General features: G+C 41.3%; 1 protein-coding gene and 1 long non-coding RNA gene across 4 annotated transcripts; one reads left to right on the forward strand and one right to left on the reverse strand.

Moving 5' to 3' along the window:
* Positions 1-5: 5 nt before the first annotated feature.
* On the reverse strand, positions 6-16,692 carry clcnk (chloride voltage-gated channel K). 3 transcript variants are annotated; one of them, XM_086042291.1, is made up of 20 exons: positions 16,633-16,692; positions 16,376-16,534; positions 14,134-14,265; positions 13,746-13,874; positions 12,778-12,917; positions 12,621-12,698; positions 12,016-12,088; positions 11,778-11,903; positions 10,946-11,030; positions 10,619-10,720; positions 10,217-10,301; positions 8,312-8,458; positions 5,979-6,048; positions 5,480-5,578; positions 5,001-5,217; positions 4,244-4,377; positions 3,605-3,678; positions 2,721-2,801; positions 372-458; positions 6-295 (listed from the first exon to the last, which is right to left on the reverse strand). In XM_086042291.1, the coding sequence occupies exons 1-20, from the start codon at positions 16,676-16,678 to the stop codon at positions 257-259; spliced, it is 2,103 nt and encodes a 700-aa protein (XP_085898417.1). In that variant the 5' UTR covers positions 16,679-16,692; the 3' UTR covers positions 6-256. The 3 variants fall into 3 exon arrangements, 2 of the variants coding, with proteins under 2 accessions (XP_085898417.1, XP_085898546.1); XR_015088288.1 differs by lacking the exons at positions 6-295; positions 372-458 and having other exon boundaries at positions 2,735-2,801; positions 4,244-4,361; XM_086042420.1 differs by lacking the exons at positions 13,746-13,874; positions 14,134-14,265; positions 16,376-16,534; positions 16,633-16,692 and adding an exon at positions 12,987-13,006.
* Positions 10,131-12,242, forward strand: LOC147152906 (uncharacterized). Its single transcript, XR_015088331.1, has 4 exons — positions 10,131-10,253; positions 10,630-10,689; positions 11,749-11,914; positions 12,025-12,242. It is a non-coding gene; the product is annotated as an uncharacterized LOC147152906 (long non-coding RNA).
* Positions 16,693-18,564: the final 1,872 nt, after the last annotated feature.

The raw sequence follows: 18,564 nt of genomic DNA on the forward strand, positions 1-18,564 counted from the left end.
TGTAATTATGTACTCATTATTTATTCATATTTATTAAAATGTATTGACAATGGAGATAGTCAGGCACTGTGCAAGCGTATAAATAGCTCTTCCACATAACCACACTGGTGAATTTAAAGTGGACCAATTAGTGGTGAGACTCTTTTTTTTTACCAAAAAAATTAAAATACTTTTAAAATTGTGGATCTCATTAGATGCAAGTTTAACGCAGATGAGTGTAAAGGTCAGGCATGTGGCTTTTTCTCCTCAGGGCGCATTAGATTTCTTTGGCCAAGTCTTCTAAAATTCTCTTCATCTAGAGGAAAAAAAACACCCGGGTCTTTATCCACATGGCACTAGGACAAATGAGCCTGAGTGTGCACACAAGTTACCTCTGACCATGTGACCAGCCCAAGCAGCCTTCCTCTGTCAGTGACAAACACAGTCTGACCCCCAACAAGGCTCAGGATGCTGAAAGCCTGAAAGAAACATCGGGAGTCTTTCCTAAATAATAGTACTTTGCCTCTATTCAGTCAAAGTTAAAGTGAAGTCAACCCAAACATATTTTTTTCAAGAATATGTTCTATGCAAGACCACTAGTTGAAACAAGGCATTCTGATCAATATTGCGTTTGTGGAATAAGAGTTAATCCACCCATTTTTAGCCATCTCAGGGGGCGGCCATTTGTCACTTCTGTCGACTGCAAATGACATCACAACTGCTCAGGGCTCAGGTAACGACCAATCACGGCTGACCTGTTTTCTGAAGTTGAGCCGTCATTGGTCATTACCTGTGCCCTGAGCAGTTGCGATTTCATTTTCAGTTGACAGAAGTGACAAAATGGCCACTCCCTGAGATGGCTAAAAAGGGGTGGATTTTGAAGCTTAAAGTGACACTTGGGTGAGTTTAACATTGGCACTTATATAAAAGGTTTGCATGTAAAAATGACATCAGTACTAAAATATCAGCTCTATTTTCGTGAATCGGTATAAACACCCGATGATGGTAATTTCGCAGATGAGCGCAGGCCGTAAGAGGGAGAGCTGCGCCGCGGTGGAAGTGCTCACAGCTGACTTGGATCATGTCCAATCAAAACGGCTCCTTTCATTCCCGTGAGATGTGTTGCAGTAGCGCACTTGAGACTCAATATGGTGGAACCGCACCTGCACTGCCAAGGGGGTGACTGACAACCCCCCCTCCCCCCCCCCACCTGCCCTGTTGCCCAGTTGCACTGCTTAGTGGGATGATTTAAAATATATAGCCTACAGTATTAAAAAATTCAAAATGTTTCATGCCCACTGTTTAAGAATGAATTAGGTAATATTCGACCAGCAGTCTACCCTGAGTCAGTGGAAGACGTGGTCTGAGCAGGTGTAAGGCTTAGATCCACCATCTGTCATTCTGCCAGGCGCATCTTCAAGTCACTCCTTTTGCTGTGCTGGCTGCCAAACTGGCAAACAGGCGCAGCGAGCCTCACGGCGATATGAAAATCAGGATCCACCGGCTTTTGCGCAGATGTGATTCTACAAAAATAGAGCTCCAACGGAAGAGGTGCTCATTGTGTGAAGGCGATTGCATTCACACATATATTATTCCTACAGTTTATTATTATTCCACTTTTTTTACACTTTTTTTGGCGTGCGACTCCTTCCACATTTTTCTCTCGATTCACTTCATTCAAGTTTCAAAACATTTAGAAAATTCATGCCTTCCGGGGTAGTATTTTTTTTCGTTCCCCAAATTTACCGCTTCCCCAATATTTCCCATTTTTCACCCGCCCAAAAAAACCCCATTAATTTCCAATGCACTTTCAAATTTCAATTTCACAAGATTCAACTCATTCAACTCACATTGGTAAAGCTTTTCAACACACCCACAATTCCTACTTCCCAAAAAATTCAACTTATTCACCCTTAAAAAAGCTACAAAAAATTCACCATTCATTCCCAATTGCAGATTCACTCGACGTTTTAGCAGGGAAACAAGTCTGCCTCGCAATGCTGAGATTCTGGGTTTGAATCTCGAGCTCCGGCTTTCCTATGTGGAGTTTGAATGTTCTCTTCCTGTACTCCCGCTTACTCCCACATTCCAAAAACATGTACTTTAGGTTCAGTAAAGACTCAAAATTGTCCATCAGGGTGAATGTGAATAGTTTGTGTCATGAATAATTCACTGTGCTTTTGAGGCTTATTCTGTTGTACACACCTTGGCCACCAGGGCACCAATAATTTTCATTCAGATATTCATGAGGATGGCAACTCCTCAGTAAGCCACAATAATAGTCGTTCATTGCAGAACATATAGGAAATATAGTTGTATTAAATTGTCTGGCTACATCTGTTACTCCACCGATTTCAAAAATCTGTTGCTTGAAGAAATAGAACACCACAACACAGATGTGCAAAACAAGCCAGAATGTCCAAGCAAAAAATGTAGCTAAACGATAGCTTGTATCTTGAGAAACTTCTAAGTTACGTCACTTGTATGTAAAGGCACCATTCAATCTCATCTCTTCTCATTCTCATTCAATCTTCAATCTCGATTTGTTTTGCATTTGTGTCGGTACTGTACTGCATTTTCTGAGAGTACAGAAAATAATCTTTGGGTCATGCTGATGATAACACAAAAAGCATCAGTAAAACAAACATTTGCTGGATGATTTAGAATTATCATACATGGTTGAAAATGTGAGCCTCTACAGCTAAATTGTTTATTGAATACTATGATAATTATCTTCTCACCTCCTGAATGGTGTTGTGAGGACACAACAAGGCAGAAGAAGGTTGAATGCTGCATACCTCCTCTAGATGCCGATCCACGCCCTGAACAAGGACCACAACATGAACAAGTTTAAAATGTTTACCTTTTTTTTCCTTTACAATTGTGTGATTGTTGGTGAGTGATAGTGAGCCACTAGGGTTTCTGTCACACAAAAGTCGATGAAGGAAAAAGTAAGAAAGAATTAGTGCCCCCTTTCTGCAACCAATGACGTGATCTCAGAGCACTCACGTTGTTCACCGATCCTCATCCAATCGCTAAACAAACTAAACTTTTCATGTTTTTTGTACTATTTCTGTAACGCCACAAGATGTCGCACGACAGCACCAAAGGCCTGGTTAAGTAGGTAAGAGTAATTGATGTCAAGGAAACATGTTGAAGTGCTACAATTGACTGAGAGACACGCTCTGTATTGTACCGGGGGTGGAGCTAAGTTTAGTCTGGGTTCTTAGTGGAGTTACAGAGCATTTTCTTCATTTAACTGTTTTAGGATCATAATTTGTTGCGTACTTAGGTTTTAAGCAATTAAAGGCAATTCTAAACATTTTAGTCAATTAATCACATTTTTTTGATAGTCACAAGCTGTGACTTAGGGTTTACAATACTACAATACTGGTCACACTCACTCTTGCTATGAAATGGTTTGATGTATTAAGCGGAAATGTGGTGCTCAGTTTGTATTTTTTTTTAGACAATCTTTCAGCACGCATGTGCTATTTGTGTGCGACTGTGGTTTTAAATTGAATTCCTCATGCAAAGCTTTTTGGTTTGATTCAGCTCATTTCGCCTGGGCTCGCTTTATGTGTGTGTGTGTGGGGGGGGGGGGGGTCTGTGTGTGTAACTTTACCTGGGTAGTGCCACATAGACGAAGGAACATCAGCAGCTGTGATCGTGTGACAAAGCCCAGCAATGTCGGCGCCTCTTCAAGGGAGAGAAGAGCACATGCATGTGAAGAAAAGTTGGTTCAAACTAGGGATCAAAGATTAGAGAACATGCAAACTCCACACAGGAAGGCCGGGGCCGGGATCGAACCCACAACCTCTGAATTGGGAGGCTGATGTGCTAACCAGTTGACCGCCGTGCCGCATCCTACACCATGTCTATATTACAATTCATAATGTGTCCTTTTTGTTCAAATATGATGTGAAATGCTCAATATTTTTAATGAATTATGTATATCAACAGTTTCATACACTCATTGTGTATGAAACTGTTCCAAAGTGTCCAAGAAATTGGAACATACTTTACCTCCAAGTATTTCCACAAAATATTCTGGCTACCCATTTATCATCTCTCTATCGATCCATTTATCCATCTCGCGTAGCTTGCTAGCTAGCTGGCAAGAAACACTAACTAAACATGCGATGGAGGATTATTGTGATTAACTGAGACACTTTCGTGCAACTGAAAGAGTGCCCCTTTTTTTCTGTTTGATCATGATGTGTGTGGAGAAGGAGCACTAATTTCCACGTGTGTGTCAGCACACCATGTGAGTCCACCACAGGGATTTCCGTCTCGCTGCCGCGGTTTACAACATGTCGGACTTCCTCTGGGCCAGCCGCTTTCTGCAGCTGCACTCGTGTCGCTCCCAAAACGTGTCCCACCTGCGTGGAGAGAAGCCTGTCAAAGAAGAGACACGTTATCCTCAAAGCAGCCTCTAGTCAACGGCAAATGCTCTCTTGTCACGAATTTGTCACCAGAATTCTGTGGAGATTTAGGCTGTTATAGAAGGCTAAATTAGATTTGCTTCCCCTTTCACTGTGTGTTATAGGGATTGCGGTATTATCCCCCCTCTTGTAATGTGTTCAGGTTTGGATTCTTACTTGCTGTGTACATGATGATGAGATGTGACCGATTTCATTGAAATGATAGCAGTTTTATAGTGGTGGGAAGTAACAACTACAAATACTTTCATGTACTTTTTTTCCCAGGTACCTGCACTCACGTGCAATGAAAACTCAACAACATCAACTCATCTGTCCAATATACCCTAGATAACATTTGATAAGATTTTGAGTAGGCCGAATCCCCCCAAAAGGCGATTTGCCTGAATCAAAGCGCTTTCATTTGTATTACTATCCTCACACTTCCGCACTCGGGCCGGGTCTTAAAAGTCTTACATATTAATCTGGCAGGCCATTCTAAAATCAGATGTGGTGGAGATTATTTTACAGAGAAGATCGCCAATTGTACTTGTACAGATGAGCATGTGACTACTGTATATTTTAGAAGTGTTGGTATACCCTGGGCGTGCCATGATGAGAGAGGGCATGTGTGGCAGCTTCTTGCTGATGGAGACAGCGTCATAGAAAGATGGGCGGCTGCCAGCGCGAGCGACGCCATTGGCCAGCAGAGTTGCCAGGAGGACGGGAATTAAATGGCTGGATTGACCGGTTAACTCTAAGGCCAAAAGGGCCGGCGATAATGTGTGCGTCACAGCCCCGGAAAATGCTGCTGCACCTACACAATGACGACGACAACAACAACAATGACACACATCAGGTTGAATCATGTACAGAGGTGCTTTGAGACATGAGTCCAATTTGTTATTTGTTATTCCATTTCGAGTGTAACACATTAGAATTCTTGGATAGTGCTACAGTATTGGCATATATTGAATTTCTTCTAAAATATTTGTTTTAATTTCTTTTAAATTATATACTAATTTGGATGTATTATAACTTGTTAAACACTGTAACATGTGTTGTTGTTTTTGTTTTACCAGCAAGTGCATATCCCCCAGGATTGATAGAAGACCATTCCTGTGTGTGGGAGGAAATGTAAACTATTCCTTCTGCAAGCAAACGGCCTAAGGCTGCCCCTGGAAAAACAGAAAAGAAACAAAATTGAGTATTACCGGTAACTAAAAAGCTTTCTGCACAAAATGATCCAACTTGCTAATGTAGAAAATTACAGCACTCTCTTTTACTTTCTTGTTTCTTTTTTACTTGGCAGTTTACACACAAACAACCAATATTGAATATAAATGCCTACATACCATGTTCAAATGTATTTGTGCTATATATAAGAACTGAGACCAAGATTAATAATTCAATTTAAATTTAAATTGAATAGAAATTGTGCCATTGGGTAGGTCAGCGATAACAATGAGTGGCCATTGGAAATCCCAATGTGTTCACAAATACTTTTCAATAAGAGACCATTGTTATGTTATCATGTTTCAATGACACATCAAACACATTTTTTACCCCCTCACTCACCATAGATGAAGACTGGCATGAAGTACCCGGCTGGCAGAGGCAGAGTGCAGGCAAGCACCGACATCCACAGCTGAGAAGCAATATCATAAAGCTAACTCTCACCACGGGCCTCACAAATCCAATTCAATCTGGCTGCTTTCATACTGCGGCATCAATTTGACGCAAATAATGGTGTGTGAAAAGTACAGAGGCTTACTATGGACAGACTGAAAAGGGGAAAAACGCATTTTGTTTCGAGTAAAAGGACAAAAATGAAGATGGAAGAATAAGAAAGTGAAGTAAGAAAAAATTGGATCGTACGCATAAATTGTGTGAAGATGAGGACTTGTTGGTGAGCTCTTGTCAACATACACTTTGGTAGAAATTTGACAAACACCGAAATTTTATCTCTGTAGGAAAGAGCTGAATGCATTACGTTTGCCGTAATATACAAACACTTTGGACAATGTTGGTCATAATATTATTATTATTATTATTATTATTATTATTAAAGGGCTCCAGACTGGGACTAAAGCCCCTTTTCCATTCTACGAATTTGAAACAGCCTGGCTACGCCCTGTGTGGTCGCTTTTCCATTACACTCTTTAGAGGCTGTGTAGTTACAATGAAATCGTTCTTCAGACCTTCTTCCAGTCTGGTTCTGGAACGTGGGCTGAGGAGGGCCGTGGCATCACTCATTGCCCAACAGGTGCAGGTATTTCTTTAAACGATGCGGAAAGGAACTCCACTTAACACGCCCATTTCTTGGTTTGAAGTGAGCGAGACGCGGCAAACTGCCACCAGTTCATTAAAATGCAGAATACTGTACAGTTCACATTAAAAAAAATAAATAAAAAAAGATGGAGTGGGCCCACTCTCGACATAAAATGAATGGACCCTCAGAAAGGTGTGCCACTTGATAAAATTTTTACCACAAGTTTCGCTATTTCATCCATCATTACATAAGAAATTGTAAATACAATACGGTCAAGTATTGTTAAAACACAATGTATGTGCACTCTACAGTATATACTGTTTTTTTTTATGACTTGGCAGCAGTCTGTGTCTTTTTCATTTAAACTCAGAAATGCATTTTTTTCTGTGTGAAAGCTTCTATGCATGTTTTCATTTCCCATGTCCCACGTCATGCAACTGAGATTCATAATTTGAATCGCATCTAAACTTGCCACTCGTGAAATTTGAAGGCAGAACCCTGCATACTGCAAGCGTGCAGTGGAGGCTGGCACAGTTCAGTGGATCCCACCCATATGGATTGGTAACTGTTGTTAATGAAGAAGCAACGGAGGTAAGGCCTGGTCAAGCAAGGCAGCGGCAGAGCAGAATGGAAAAGGGTCTCAAATGGTCACATTTTATCCTTAGAATGTGAGGCACAGTGACAACAACTACCGCGCTTGTGCGACCAGTAAATCTGCAGATTTTTATCCATTATAATTCAACATTTTTTGTTACTGACAATTTAAAGGGGAAAAAGAGGAAATCAACCCAAACACATTTTTTTCAAGAATATGTTCCCAGCCGGCCCACTAGGTGAAACACGGCATTCGGATTAATATTACGTTTGTGGAATATGAGTTAAGCAGCAAAATCCACCCCTTTTTAGCCATCTCTGGGGACAGCCATTTTGTCACTTCTGTCAACTGAAAATGAGAGCACAGTTGCTCAGGGCTCAGACAACGACCAATCAGGGCTGAGGTTCACAAAACAGGTGAGCCGTGATTGGTCGTTACCTAACCCCTGAGCAACTGTGATGTCATTTTTAGTCGACAGAAGTGACAAAATGGCCGTCCCCAGAGATGGCTAAAAACGAGTGGATTAACTCTTATTCCACAAACGCAATATTTATCAGAATGCCTTGTTTCAACTAGGTGGGCTTGCATACAACATATTCTTGAAAAAAATATGTTTGGGTTGACTTGCCCCCAAACAACTTTTTTCTTTCTTACACCTCCAATAAACCTTGTGTGCCAGGAGACAAAACCTGATAATGAGATAATAAGCAAATTGTTTGGTTAAAAAAAAAGGCAGTTAATGTTGGGATGAATAAAAAATATGTATTATTAGGGCCTGAGCTTGACTTTCTAAGGACCCAATTAAAATGGAAATTCCGGCAAACACATTTTTTCCGCAAAACACACACATGCTGCAAAGACATTCATAGCTGTTTTTATAGAAACCATAACCTTTCAGCGCCGGGTTTAGGAAGACACAGCTGCCTCAAAGGTTGAGTAATATTGAAACGGCTCATTGTCTTGTCAAAATGTCAGCCTTAAAAGTGCATAATTTTAGCCGGGTCGAATTTTGTCTCCTTTTTTTTGTCAGTCCTTCATTTGTACCTTCATGAGCAGAAAGACCGTCAGCGACAGGTAGACGGTAGACTCGGACGAGCCCCACTCTGTCTCCAGCTGCCGCGAGGCGTTGTGAGATTGAGACGTCCACGGTGTGTTTTCCAGTAAGGAAGTGAGCAGCTGCTTCATGGTGGACTGAATTTAACAGAAAAGGCAGTGCCATTATTCTTGGCGAAAAAAAAAAAAAGAAGAGCATGCATCCCCCATTGTGGAAAAGCTGTAGTACTTTGGGATATCCGAGTGTGTACTCACATTAGAACAGTGTTTCCAAACCTTTACTGAGCTAAAGCACATATTTTACATTTCAAAAAAGAATTTGTTTCTGTCTACTGAAAAGATTAGCAAGTTGTTTTTTTCATTTTGTCCCCTAATTACGTTCCCACTTATAACCAGCCCCCTAATGGCAACCATAACTGCAATGTGGCCCGTGTTGAAAATGAGTTTGACACCCCTGCTCTAAGTTCTAACCAGGGGTCCATTTCACAAAGCAGGTTTAGTGAAAACCTAAAAAAGAGTCTGCTAACCCTGAAAAGAGGGAAACTCTGATCTTTCCGTTTCAAGAAGGGAGGTAACTCAAACCAGAGAAAGAGGATTAACTCTAGCCGGTTTCAGAGATCGAGGTAATTTAAGGTCCCGGTCAGTTACTGCAGTAACAGACTCTCTGAATTTAACCTGGTCGGGGGCAGGTTTAGCTCACTGAACCTTGGGTTTCGCTCAGTCTCTGCCCTCTTTCTGAGCCACACACTCCATTTCATTTCCTCATTCCTTCAGTTCGCCCAGGCGAGTTTAGTCGTAGCGTAGTTCTGCCGTGTCATGAAAAAAAAAATCGGAGTCATCCATCCATCCATTATCGATACCGCTTCTCCTCACAAGGGTCGCAGGCCGTGCTGGAGTATATCCCAGCTGTCTTCGGGCAGTAGGCGGGGGACACCCTGAATTGGTTGCCAGCCAATCGCGGGGCACACAGAGACAAACAAACATCCACGCTCACAATCACACCTAGGGGCAATTTAGAGAGTCCTATCAACATACCATGCATGTTTTTGGAATGTAGGGAGGAAACCGGAGTTCCCGGAGAAAACCCACGCAGGCACGGGGAGAACATGCAAACTCCACACAGGGAGGCCGGAGCCGGGATGGAACCCACAACCTCTGAACGGTGAGGTGGATGTGCTAACCAGTCAACCACCGTGCCGCCCAAAATCGGAGTCAGTATGAGAAGTCCATTAGGCACAGTATCACTGAAAAGGTTTCTGTTGAATTTACTCTATTTGGTGGTTGCACGAAATATAATCATCTGGATTAAGATACATTTTTGAAGTAGACTATACATCTACTAAATAAATGTATCCGGCTCCAGATTATTTTATTTTGTGCAACCACCTGATGAAATATAATTTTGTAAATTCAACCATCATTTGTTTCAGTGTACCCACATGAGATTATGCTGAGGTCTTAACTGATCAAACAATGTTTTTAGATTTCATCAGCTGTTAACTTTGCTTCTCCCCCACGAGCTTGCACCTAAATTAAATAAATTAATTGGCGGAAGCAATCTGTATTCCTCTGTTATTTTATCGTGATTGCAAAGGAATTGAAACCTCCAAATATATTGACCCGAGCAGCAATGTTCTCCCACGCCCCTCCCTCGTTGCTATGGTGACTCGGCGAATCGGGGTTCCATTCATGCTGTCTTTTCATAGTTGTGGTGCACGCGCTTAACTCCAGGTGAAGGTTGAGTAAACTGATTAAAATCAGCTGTTCTGGAACCGCAAACTCAGAGTTTCTTATCTCAGAGTAGATCAACTCAGACTTCAGGATTAGACTCAGAGTTTGATGAACCTGCTTTGTGAAATAGAGCCCAGGAGTGGGTTTTACTTGATGAAGACCCACCTTGGAAGCCATGTGTTGACCCATGGAGAGAGGGAAGGTGAGAGATGCCAAAAAGAAGGCCACCGCGGCAGAGTACAATGTTTTCCTGCGCAGAGAAGCATCTCTGTCATTTCACTTCCATTTCATTTATCTTGGCATTATTTTTAAATTTCGATTGCAGCTATCGTTAATTATTGCTATCCATCCATCCATTTTCTATACCATGTATTCTTATTAATCTCGTGGGTGAAATTCCAGCTAACTTTAAATGTATTTTCTTTGTGTATGAAATGTGCTGTATACAGAAAGTTGCCTTACCTTACTGTTATTACGTTGTTATCATTTACATGACTTTTATTTCTCATTAAGTAACAGCTCCAACATTGTGTGCGCGCCTGTGTGTGTGTGTGCGTGCGCGCTCACTCTGTTTTCAGCAAGTTGATGAGGGTGGCATTTGTGGTGATAAGATGCAGCATGTGCCGATGCAGCGAGAGGTACAAGCAGCTCACAGCTCCACACAGCAGCCTGTTTCCAGGACAAATATACACACACACACGCGCGCGCGCGCGCACACAGGCAAGCACGCACACGCGCACACACGAGTCATTAGCAGCCATGATGAGGCTAATTGGAAGAACAACACAACAGCTCAGAGTTTCCACATGGCCTAATGTGAATATGAATCAGTCAGACGTCTTCTCCGGGAATGGAATTAAATTGGTTGTGAAGAGACGGTCAGAGTCAGCTCACCCCAGCAGAGCAAAGAGTAGAATCTCCAGCGGGAGGAAAGGAAAAGCCGTGGGGAAATTGGTTTGAAACAACACCTGGAGAGTCTCTGGAGGGACAAAACAAATCAAATCTTCCCTCATTTAAGTTCAATGATCTTTAATTAAAATCTGAACTTGAAGGTCTTCCTGGTATAAATTGTATCCAAAGTCACTTCTTACTTTAAACGTTTCTGTCAGTCACTTAAATACTGGTGAATTATTCAGTCGAAAACTATTATTGGGCTTGTGCAAACAATCCGTGCGTGTGTGTGTGAGTATCTGTTTGCCCATGAACAATGATGAATTCAAACTGGAAGGGTTCTACTTGCCGAGTTAAAATATCTGACATGGGGCAGAAATTCTGGGCCAATCCATCTTCTCTATAAATAGCTTTCCGGAAGCTTTTGAAATCTTGCTGTATTGATGTGTAAGATGGAAGAGCATTAAAAAGGTTCCGTCGCTGATGCTGAGCGATAAGACTCAGTGTGAGTCCTGTTGGTCCTAGCTGTGAAAGTGCCTTGAGAAAATCTCTTGGAAAAAAAAAAAGATAAAAGCTGCAAACCAGTTGTACGCCTATAGTACCCCTGCAAGTGGACATTTAGTCCTTTTGTAATTTAGTTATTAGTATTACAGGAGTTGAGCAGACTTAAAAACACAAAAAACTAAAAAAAAAACACTTATTTTGTTTGTCAGTGCTCTTAAATGTATTTTTTTTTAATTATGTGAAGCACATTGTGTATGAAATGCGCTATATAAATAAAGCTGCCTTGCATTACCTGTACACAGAGTTAGAAACCACTGTGGCCTTCCTTTACCTTCCTCTCCACTCCACACTGACAACAAGCGGAAGGTCAATGCGCCGCAGGCCACTGAGAAGAAAGACGGGAAGTAGATCTGCATGGCGAAGTGAGAGGATATCACCTCCATGCTGAAGAGCACACCTGCAGGAACGGTAAAGAAACAAATTTGTGCCAGTTTAACCTTACGAATGTACACTATCTCTGGAGTTGAGATTAAACACACAAAGCATTTATTTATTTTTATTTTCCTTACCACTTACAGGTGCTCCGAAGCAGCTAGCAACACCGACTGCAGCAGCTACAACTAGAATTTCTCCATCTGCTTTCTTTCAGACGACATAAAGCAAATGACAATGAGCTGATCTATTCAAAATTATTATATTAACTAGAATTAAACGGGTTGTGCATCAAGATTTAATGCTGCAATTTAATTCAATGTGCTGCTCCTCCTGGTGTACCCGTCTTATCTCTCTGCATGTGTTGCCCTACCGTTTGTGTTGTCACTGCTTAAAAGGTTCTAAAACACCGACTAGCGATGCTAACCGTTAGCAAAACAATGGTGATTTCCATTACATGTTGAAGTTAAGATTGCAAAATCTTCCTTCTTAAGTCAGTGTTGTTGAGTTGAGTTGTTTTATGTTTAGTTTGACAGTAAACTTCAACTGGGAGTGGTATTAAACAGCTTGAAGCCTTTTTCTTGAATCGTTCAATATTTGCCCAACTTTGTTTTGAAGTCAAATGAGTTCACACTCAAAAAACCCGTAAGTCGGGTCAATCGTATCTCCAATATCATGTCGTCTTTCAAGTTGATTTGTGATTTTTGGACCACTTTGAGGAGAACAACGGTTGTTACTGTACCTCCTTTGTGGTTTGTAGCAGCGAGCAGAGCTTGCTCAGGTAACTTGCCATCATAGTGCAAATATGCACAAATGGACCCTGATAGTAGGAAGCAAACACCCACAATAAATAACAGAGACGATTTTTAACCAGCATGTGCAGGCAAGGAGTCTCTCACCACTTTCCCCAGGTAAAGTGTGCTCCCAGCTGCCAGTGCACAAAGGAGACCCAGGAACTTGGTGAACATATTGGTGAGGGATAAGTAATGTGGCATTTGTATGCCGGTCAGCATGGTCCTCACCTCTGGTATTCCAGAGCCTGACGAAACATTAATAAAGTATCAAAGAAATTACCATTTGTTCGGCTAACTCATCCACTAAGACTTACCCAACCAATAGGGGGCATACTTGCATTGTTTCCGGGGGATGCTAAGTTATGCTATGCAATAATAACCGGTGTGATACAGTATTTCCGTGTTCTTTTCTCACAGCATTTACTGAAGGTATCCGTAAAGATGATTTTGAGGGGTTTAATAAAGATAAAAAATGTGACCATACATTATACTTATATTCAGAAAAGAATGAGTGGTTTGCACTGCCTTTTTTTTGCGAATCATAATACAAGAAATATGATGCCAACCAAGAAAATATTCAAACATAAACTAATGTTAAATTGTCCATTAATTATTACTTTTTGATGGGCTGCATGCAAACTACATTACATAACTGAAAAGTGATTTGATCATGAAAGAGTTTTCTTAAAAAGATTGAATATGGAAATTGAATATGATACTATAATTTCATTAATTAATGGACAATTTCATTGATTAGTTAAAATTGACATTACAGAGGGGGGCCACCAACATTTTTGTTTTTTAAAACTGAGCTACTTCCTGGGTTTAATGTGCTTGCATACTCCACTCTTCATTTTGTATGTTGCGTTGTTTGTATCTATTCGTACTGACTAATGCGTGATAAATGGTAACATGTAGGTCCGTACGTCTTGTTTTATTTTTTTACCTTCCTGTAAATACTGTTTTCACCTTGATTTAACTGTTTGATTGTAAGGCATCCATGTGGGCTTTGAAAGGTGATTTCAGATAGATTGCATTATCATTGCAATGTACCTGTGCAGTGGCAGACAGACCTGTGGAGAAGGGGCAGACGTTGTGGCAGAGTGAAGCTGAGATGGCACAGAGGCATGCTGGGTAAAGAGTCCAACAGAAGAACTGCAGCAGACCGTTACCCTCCAGCTGGCTATAAAGCCACTGGTGAGCTACAAATACACACAGACAGACTACATATAGTATTTGATAGGATTTAAACCAAAAATTACTTCGAATTGATAGTTAGATAGCCCATTAAAGGCTTAGGTCCTCCCAATTTGTACAAATGCTCATGTCACTTGAAAATAGCACGAGCAGTACAAGCATAACATACAGTGGAGCTTTGTTTTTGTTTTTTGGGCGGGTAAAATATCCTACTAAACTTTGTTGCAGCACTTCATGTTATCATCTCTGTGCGTGTTAGCATACCTGTCAGGAGTTTGCTAACGCTCAAGTCCATTAGAAAGCTGAGAACGGCGCTTAACATTCCGAGAGCAGCGTAGATGTACCATTCCATCCCGCACACTCGTTCCAGACAAAAAGTTAGCTTCAAAAGACAACCTGTGGGATTAAAACAGTGAAATTTATACTTGAGGTGCTGAGGCCAGTTAAACGTTCCTGATTAATTGACTTGAGCTTTGAAAAGGTTTTATTTGCTTGAGCCACAGTGACAGGAAGAATGAGAGCAATTTGAAGACTAGTCCAAAGGGCAACTCCAACAGGGGGTGCAAATTGCCCATACAAACGGTAATCTTTGGCATTGAAAAGGGACTCACTGGCCTGGAGACTATTTGGCGACTCAAGTTTCCGCTGGATGCGGAGATGTCGCCGCAACGTTTCGTGGCGACTTCCCGGGTCGCCAGGGAGTCGCAGTAAATTTAAACGTTACATTTTTAACAGAGACCTTTTGGAGACTTTTTACAGGTGGTCTTGAGACTAATTCTGTCAACCTGTTGGAGACTAAGGAGACTGATACATATTGTGGGGACGTCACTGTGAAGTTTACATAACGCTTGACCCACAAGACCACGTGAATGAGAGCCCACGAGGCGTAGCCCACGCTGACCACATTCAGAGCTGGGCATCGTCGATCCGTCTAAAACTTCTTGGCGGTATTTCCAGCCGACTCAAGTGGTCACAGTTGTCCCCTCGTCAGAGACAGCCAATTCTTGAGAACATAATTTTCACATCACACGCAGGCGCCGCACAAGCAGACAAGCTGTCAAATAAAGAAAATGATCAAATACAAACAACAGACACATACGCACACACGCACAGCATGGTGATCGGTGAAATAAAAAAAAATGGGATACAACACTTTTATTTTTCTCTTGGGTCGGCTGCGTGTCATGAGAGGGGCACCTGCATGTGACGTGGTGCCGGTAAAGTCCATTCTCAACGCCGTTTGGCTGACTCTGACCGACCGGGCAGGTCTGAAGTATAGAACTCATAGGCCCAATCCCAATACCCACACTTGCACCCTACGGTCCTTACTGAAAAATGTACACGTCGTCGAAGTGCACGTAGTGTTCGAGGGCTCAAGTTACAAGTGTACAAAAGTTGCAGAATTGGGACAGTGCGTGTGACGTCATAGACTTATGCCGCTGCGTCAGAGAGCATGGTGGCAAGGGTTGATGTTTTGGCAATTTTGCTTTTTGAAATTATTTTAAAACTTCAGTAAAATAAAACTTGGCCTCGGTTTTCCAGTCGATGGGAGCTATGGCTCCATTATTTGGACTATTTGCGGCTCCTGCACGATATAGGTTGCTAAATACAGCAGGTACATTACGACAAAAAAATGTAGGTAAACGGTGACTTGAATTTACACATACACAAATGATAAACTTTGTAATAATTCGATATTTACACTTAAAGACATTTTTTTCGGCACAGGTACAGGAATTCCAGGAATTTGGGTCAAATCCGCAATTAATTGTTGGTAAAATGCTTTGGCTGAGGGGCCATGGATGCTGGCTCAGCCGAAGTGCGATAGCACTTTGCAGAATCTGGACACCCACACTCGTACCCTCTGCGAGAACGCGTGAGTGAGGGTCACAAGTGCGCAAGTGTGGGTGTATTGGGATTGGGCCATAGACGGACTAGAGCATAGACAAATGCCCAGCTCTGGCCAAAGTAGTTTCAACGAGAGCATACTTTGGTCTCCTAAGTGTCCTGAGTCGCCATTGAAAATAATTTCTGTAGATTTATTTTATGTGCGGCTGCACATTTTGCACATGCCATAAATGACCAGTGTACAGCAAAGTAATGTGTTCAAGTGACAGTGTTTTCATATTTCTTCAAATGGTATCGTAGATAGTAGCCCACTCAGCACTCACAATTGTTTTTGATTTTTTTAACCCATGTCTTTTTCCAGCCATCCATTTTCTTCACCTTATCTGGGTTCAGCTCACAGGAGCAGCAACTTAAGTCAAGAGTCTCAGACTTCCCACTCCCTATCCTCTTCACCCATCTTTTCTGGGGGGCATTCCACACCCATTCCCCCAAATTAAGATAATGGATAGGCATACTATTGGGATGAACCCCACAGCGGAGTTCCTGGAGTGAAAGAGAAGCTTGACCTCAATTATCTTAGTATTGTAAAGGTCAAATGCACATGGCTCGCCTGTGATGTATTGATGGCGTCTGCAACGATTAGAGTAAAATGTCAGACCTTTGACAAACCCACGGGAGCGTGGGTGAGGTTTCCGAGGATGAGCGGGGAGCAGCGTCCGACTCTGGAAGGTCTCCTGGTTGTGATGTCTTCTCTCATGCATGCGACTGGCTCCGTCAGTTTCACTCTGACCAGACTCATCCGGCAACCTCATGATGCCTTCAAATGTTTGCGTTAATTTAAACAAGAATTAGCTCTAATCCATGGATGGAACTGCTTGAGTATCAAAAGCTAAAACCCAAACTGAACAGGCTTACCTGAGAGATGCAGTGGTTTTGTTCTGTGATCTGTTGGCAAGGTCATGTTTGTGCAGGTACTGCTGTGGGCATTTAGACAATAGAGCAGTCACACTTGGGAGAGCGGCAAAATTTAACTCTTTGGAGAAAGTTTGCTACTTGCTATTCATATGACCTAACCAGATAATTATTTACTTAAAGGGGTCAACCCAAACATATTTTTCCCAGAATATGCACAGGCCCACGAGTTGAAATAATGTATTCTGATTAATATTGCATTTGTGGAATATAGTTAAGCAGCAAAATGCACCCACGTTTAGCCATCTCAATGGGCCATTTTGCCACTTCTGTCGACTGAAGATGACTTCGAAATTGCACAGGGCTCAGATAACCGATCACGGCTCACCTGTTTTCTGATTGTTCTGGTCGTTCTCTGAGTCCTGAGCAACTTCAATATCATCTTCAGTTGGAAGAAGTGACAAAATGGCCACCCCATGAGCTAGCTAAAAATGGGTCGATTTCTTATATTCCACAGGTGCAATTTTAATCAGAATGCATTGTTTAGACTAGTGGGCCTGCATCGAACATATTCTGCAAAAAATGTACTTGGGGTGACTTCCCCTTTAAAGAAAAAAAAACAATCTCCCACTTTCAAACATGGCATGAATATAAATGTGGACGAAATGAAGGGAAATCTCTCTTATTCTCTGTCAAAACATGCACTAAAATTGAATGAGATAGAATTGTGGCACCAAAATGGCAAGTTACTGATTGAAATGTTCATTATTAATTACCCTGACTTTGACCTAACACAATGATTACCTTCACTTCAGACATCAGTCTCAAAGTCAGGCTCACTTTCAAGGGAGTGTAAACATATTTATGTCTTTCATGACTCCCATTACACATACACACCCGCACATATGCTTGCCTTGAGGCCAGAATGCAGTTACACTTTTACTTTTCTCAATTCCACCTCCCCTTCACACTTCCAATTAGCACTTGTGCCATTTTAGATATTTGAGATCTGCAAGCATCAGTCGCACACGCAAGTAGAAACACACCAACTTGTTTCCTTGGAAACACTCCACCAAAGGTAAAAGCTGAGTAGACTTTTGATTAATAATAATTAAATCCAATAGCAGGATGTGCATTAGGCACTTGATCCTTGGCTTTTTTGTTTGTTAAATTAGTTTTTCATTTAACTAATTAATAATTAGTTGATGGAGTAATTATAAATAATAAAATAAAATATCACATAATACGCATACATACAAATACATTTACAAATAAAATTTTAACATGGGCATGAATTTATTTTATATAAAAGAAACCATTTTATATTAACTTTTTTTTTAAACCTCGTATACAAATGATCTGGCCTGTGTGTGTTGATGTAATGTGGCCCTTGCTACAAAACTGCTGTAGGTTTCTCTTAACATCTGTTAACAACAGCCAACAAATAAACAGACTCAAGTGCGGGGAGGAAAAAAAAACAGTTATGAAGGTCAGTGAGACCTGAACAAAGACACATTACCAGCTGTGAATTGTAACTCATGAATATACCAATAAAATAAATTAACATGACACATGAGAAGACCTTCCATGCGTCCACCATCTATGGTAATTGCTGTGTTGGTCTGTCTGCAGCCTTACGTAACACACAGCAGCTGAAACGGACACACAGTCTGTTCGGTATGTATACAAACAAACGCACGACGCAGATTCAGAGTCACTGATGAGACAGGCTGGATTACTGGATCACATTTATTCTCCTAAATTTAGTACTTTTCACACCACTGTGGTAGCTTTTCTTTCCATGAATGCAAATATATTGGGAACACTGCACATTGTATTCCAAAACAAAACATGATGTTCCTTTACAAAAACTGATGAAAAAAATTACAATAGCTTGTTAAAAAAAAAAAGAAAAATCAGGTTGTATTTTTCTTT

Source organism: Filicampus tigris, chromosome 1 (assembly GCF_054856515.1).
Source record: "Filicampus tigris isolate MCC_2025a chromosome 1, RoL_Ftig_1.0, whole genome shotgun sequence".
Taxonomy (NCBI): Eukaryota; Metazoa; Chordata; class Actinopteri; order Syngnathiformes; family Syngnathidae; genus Filicampus; species Filicampus tigris.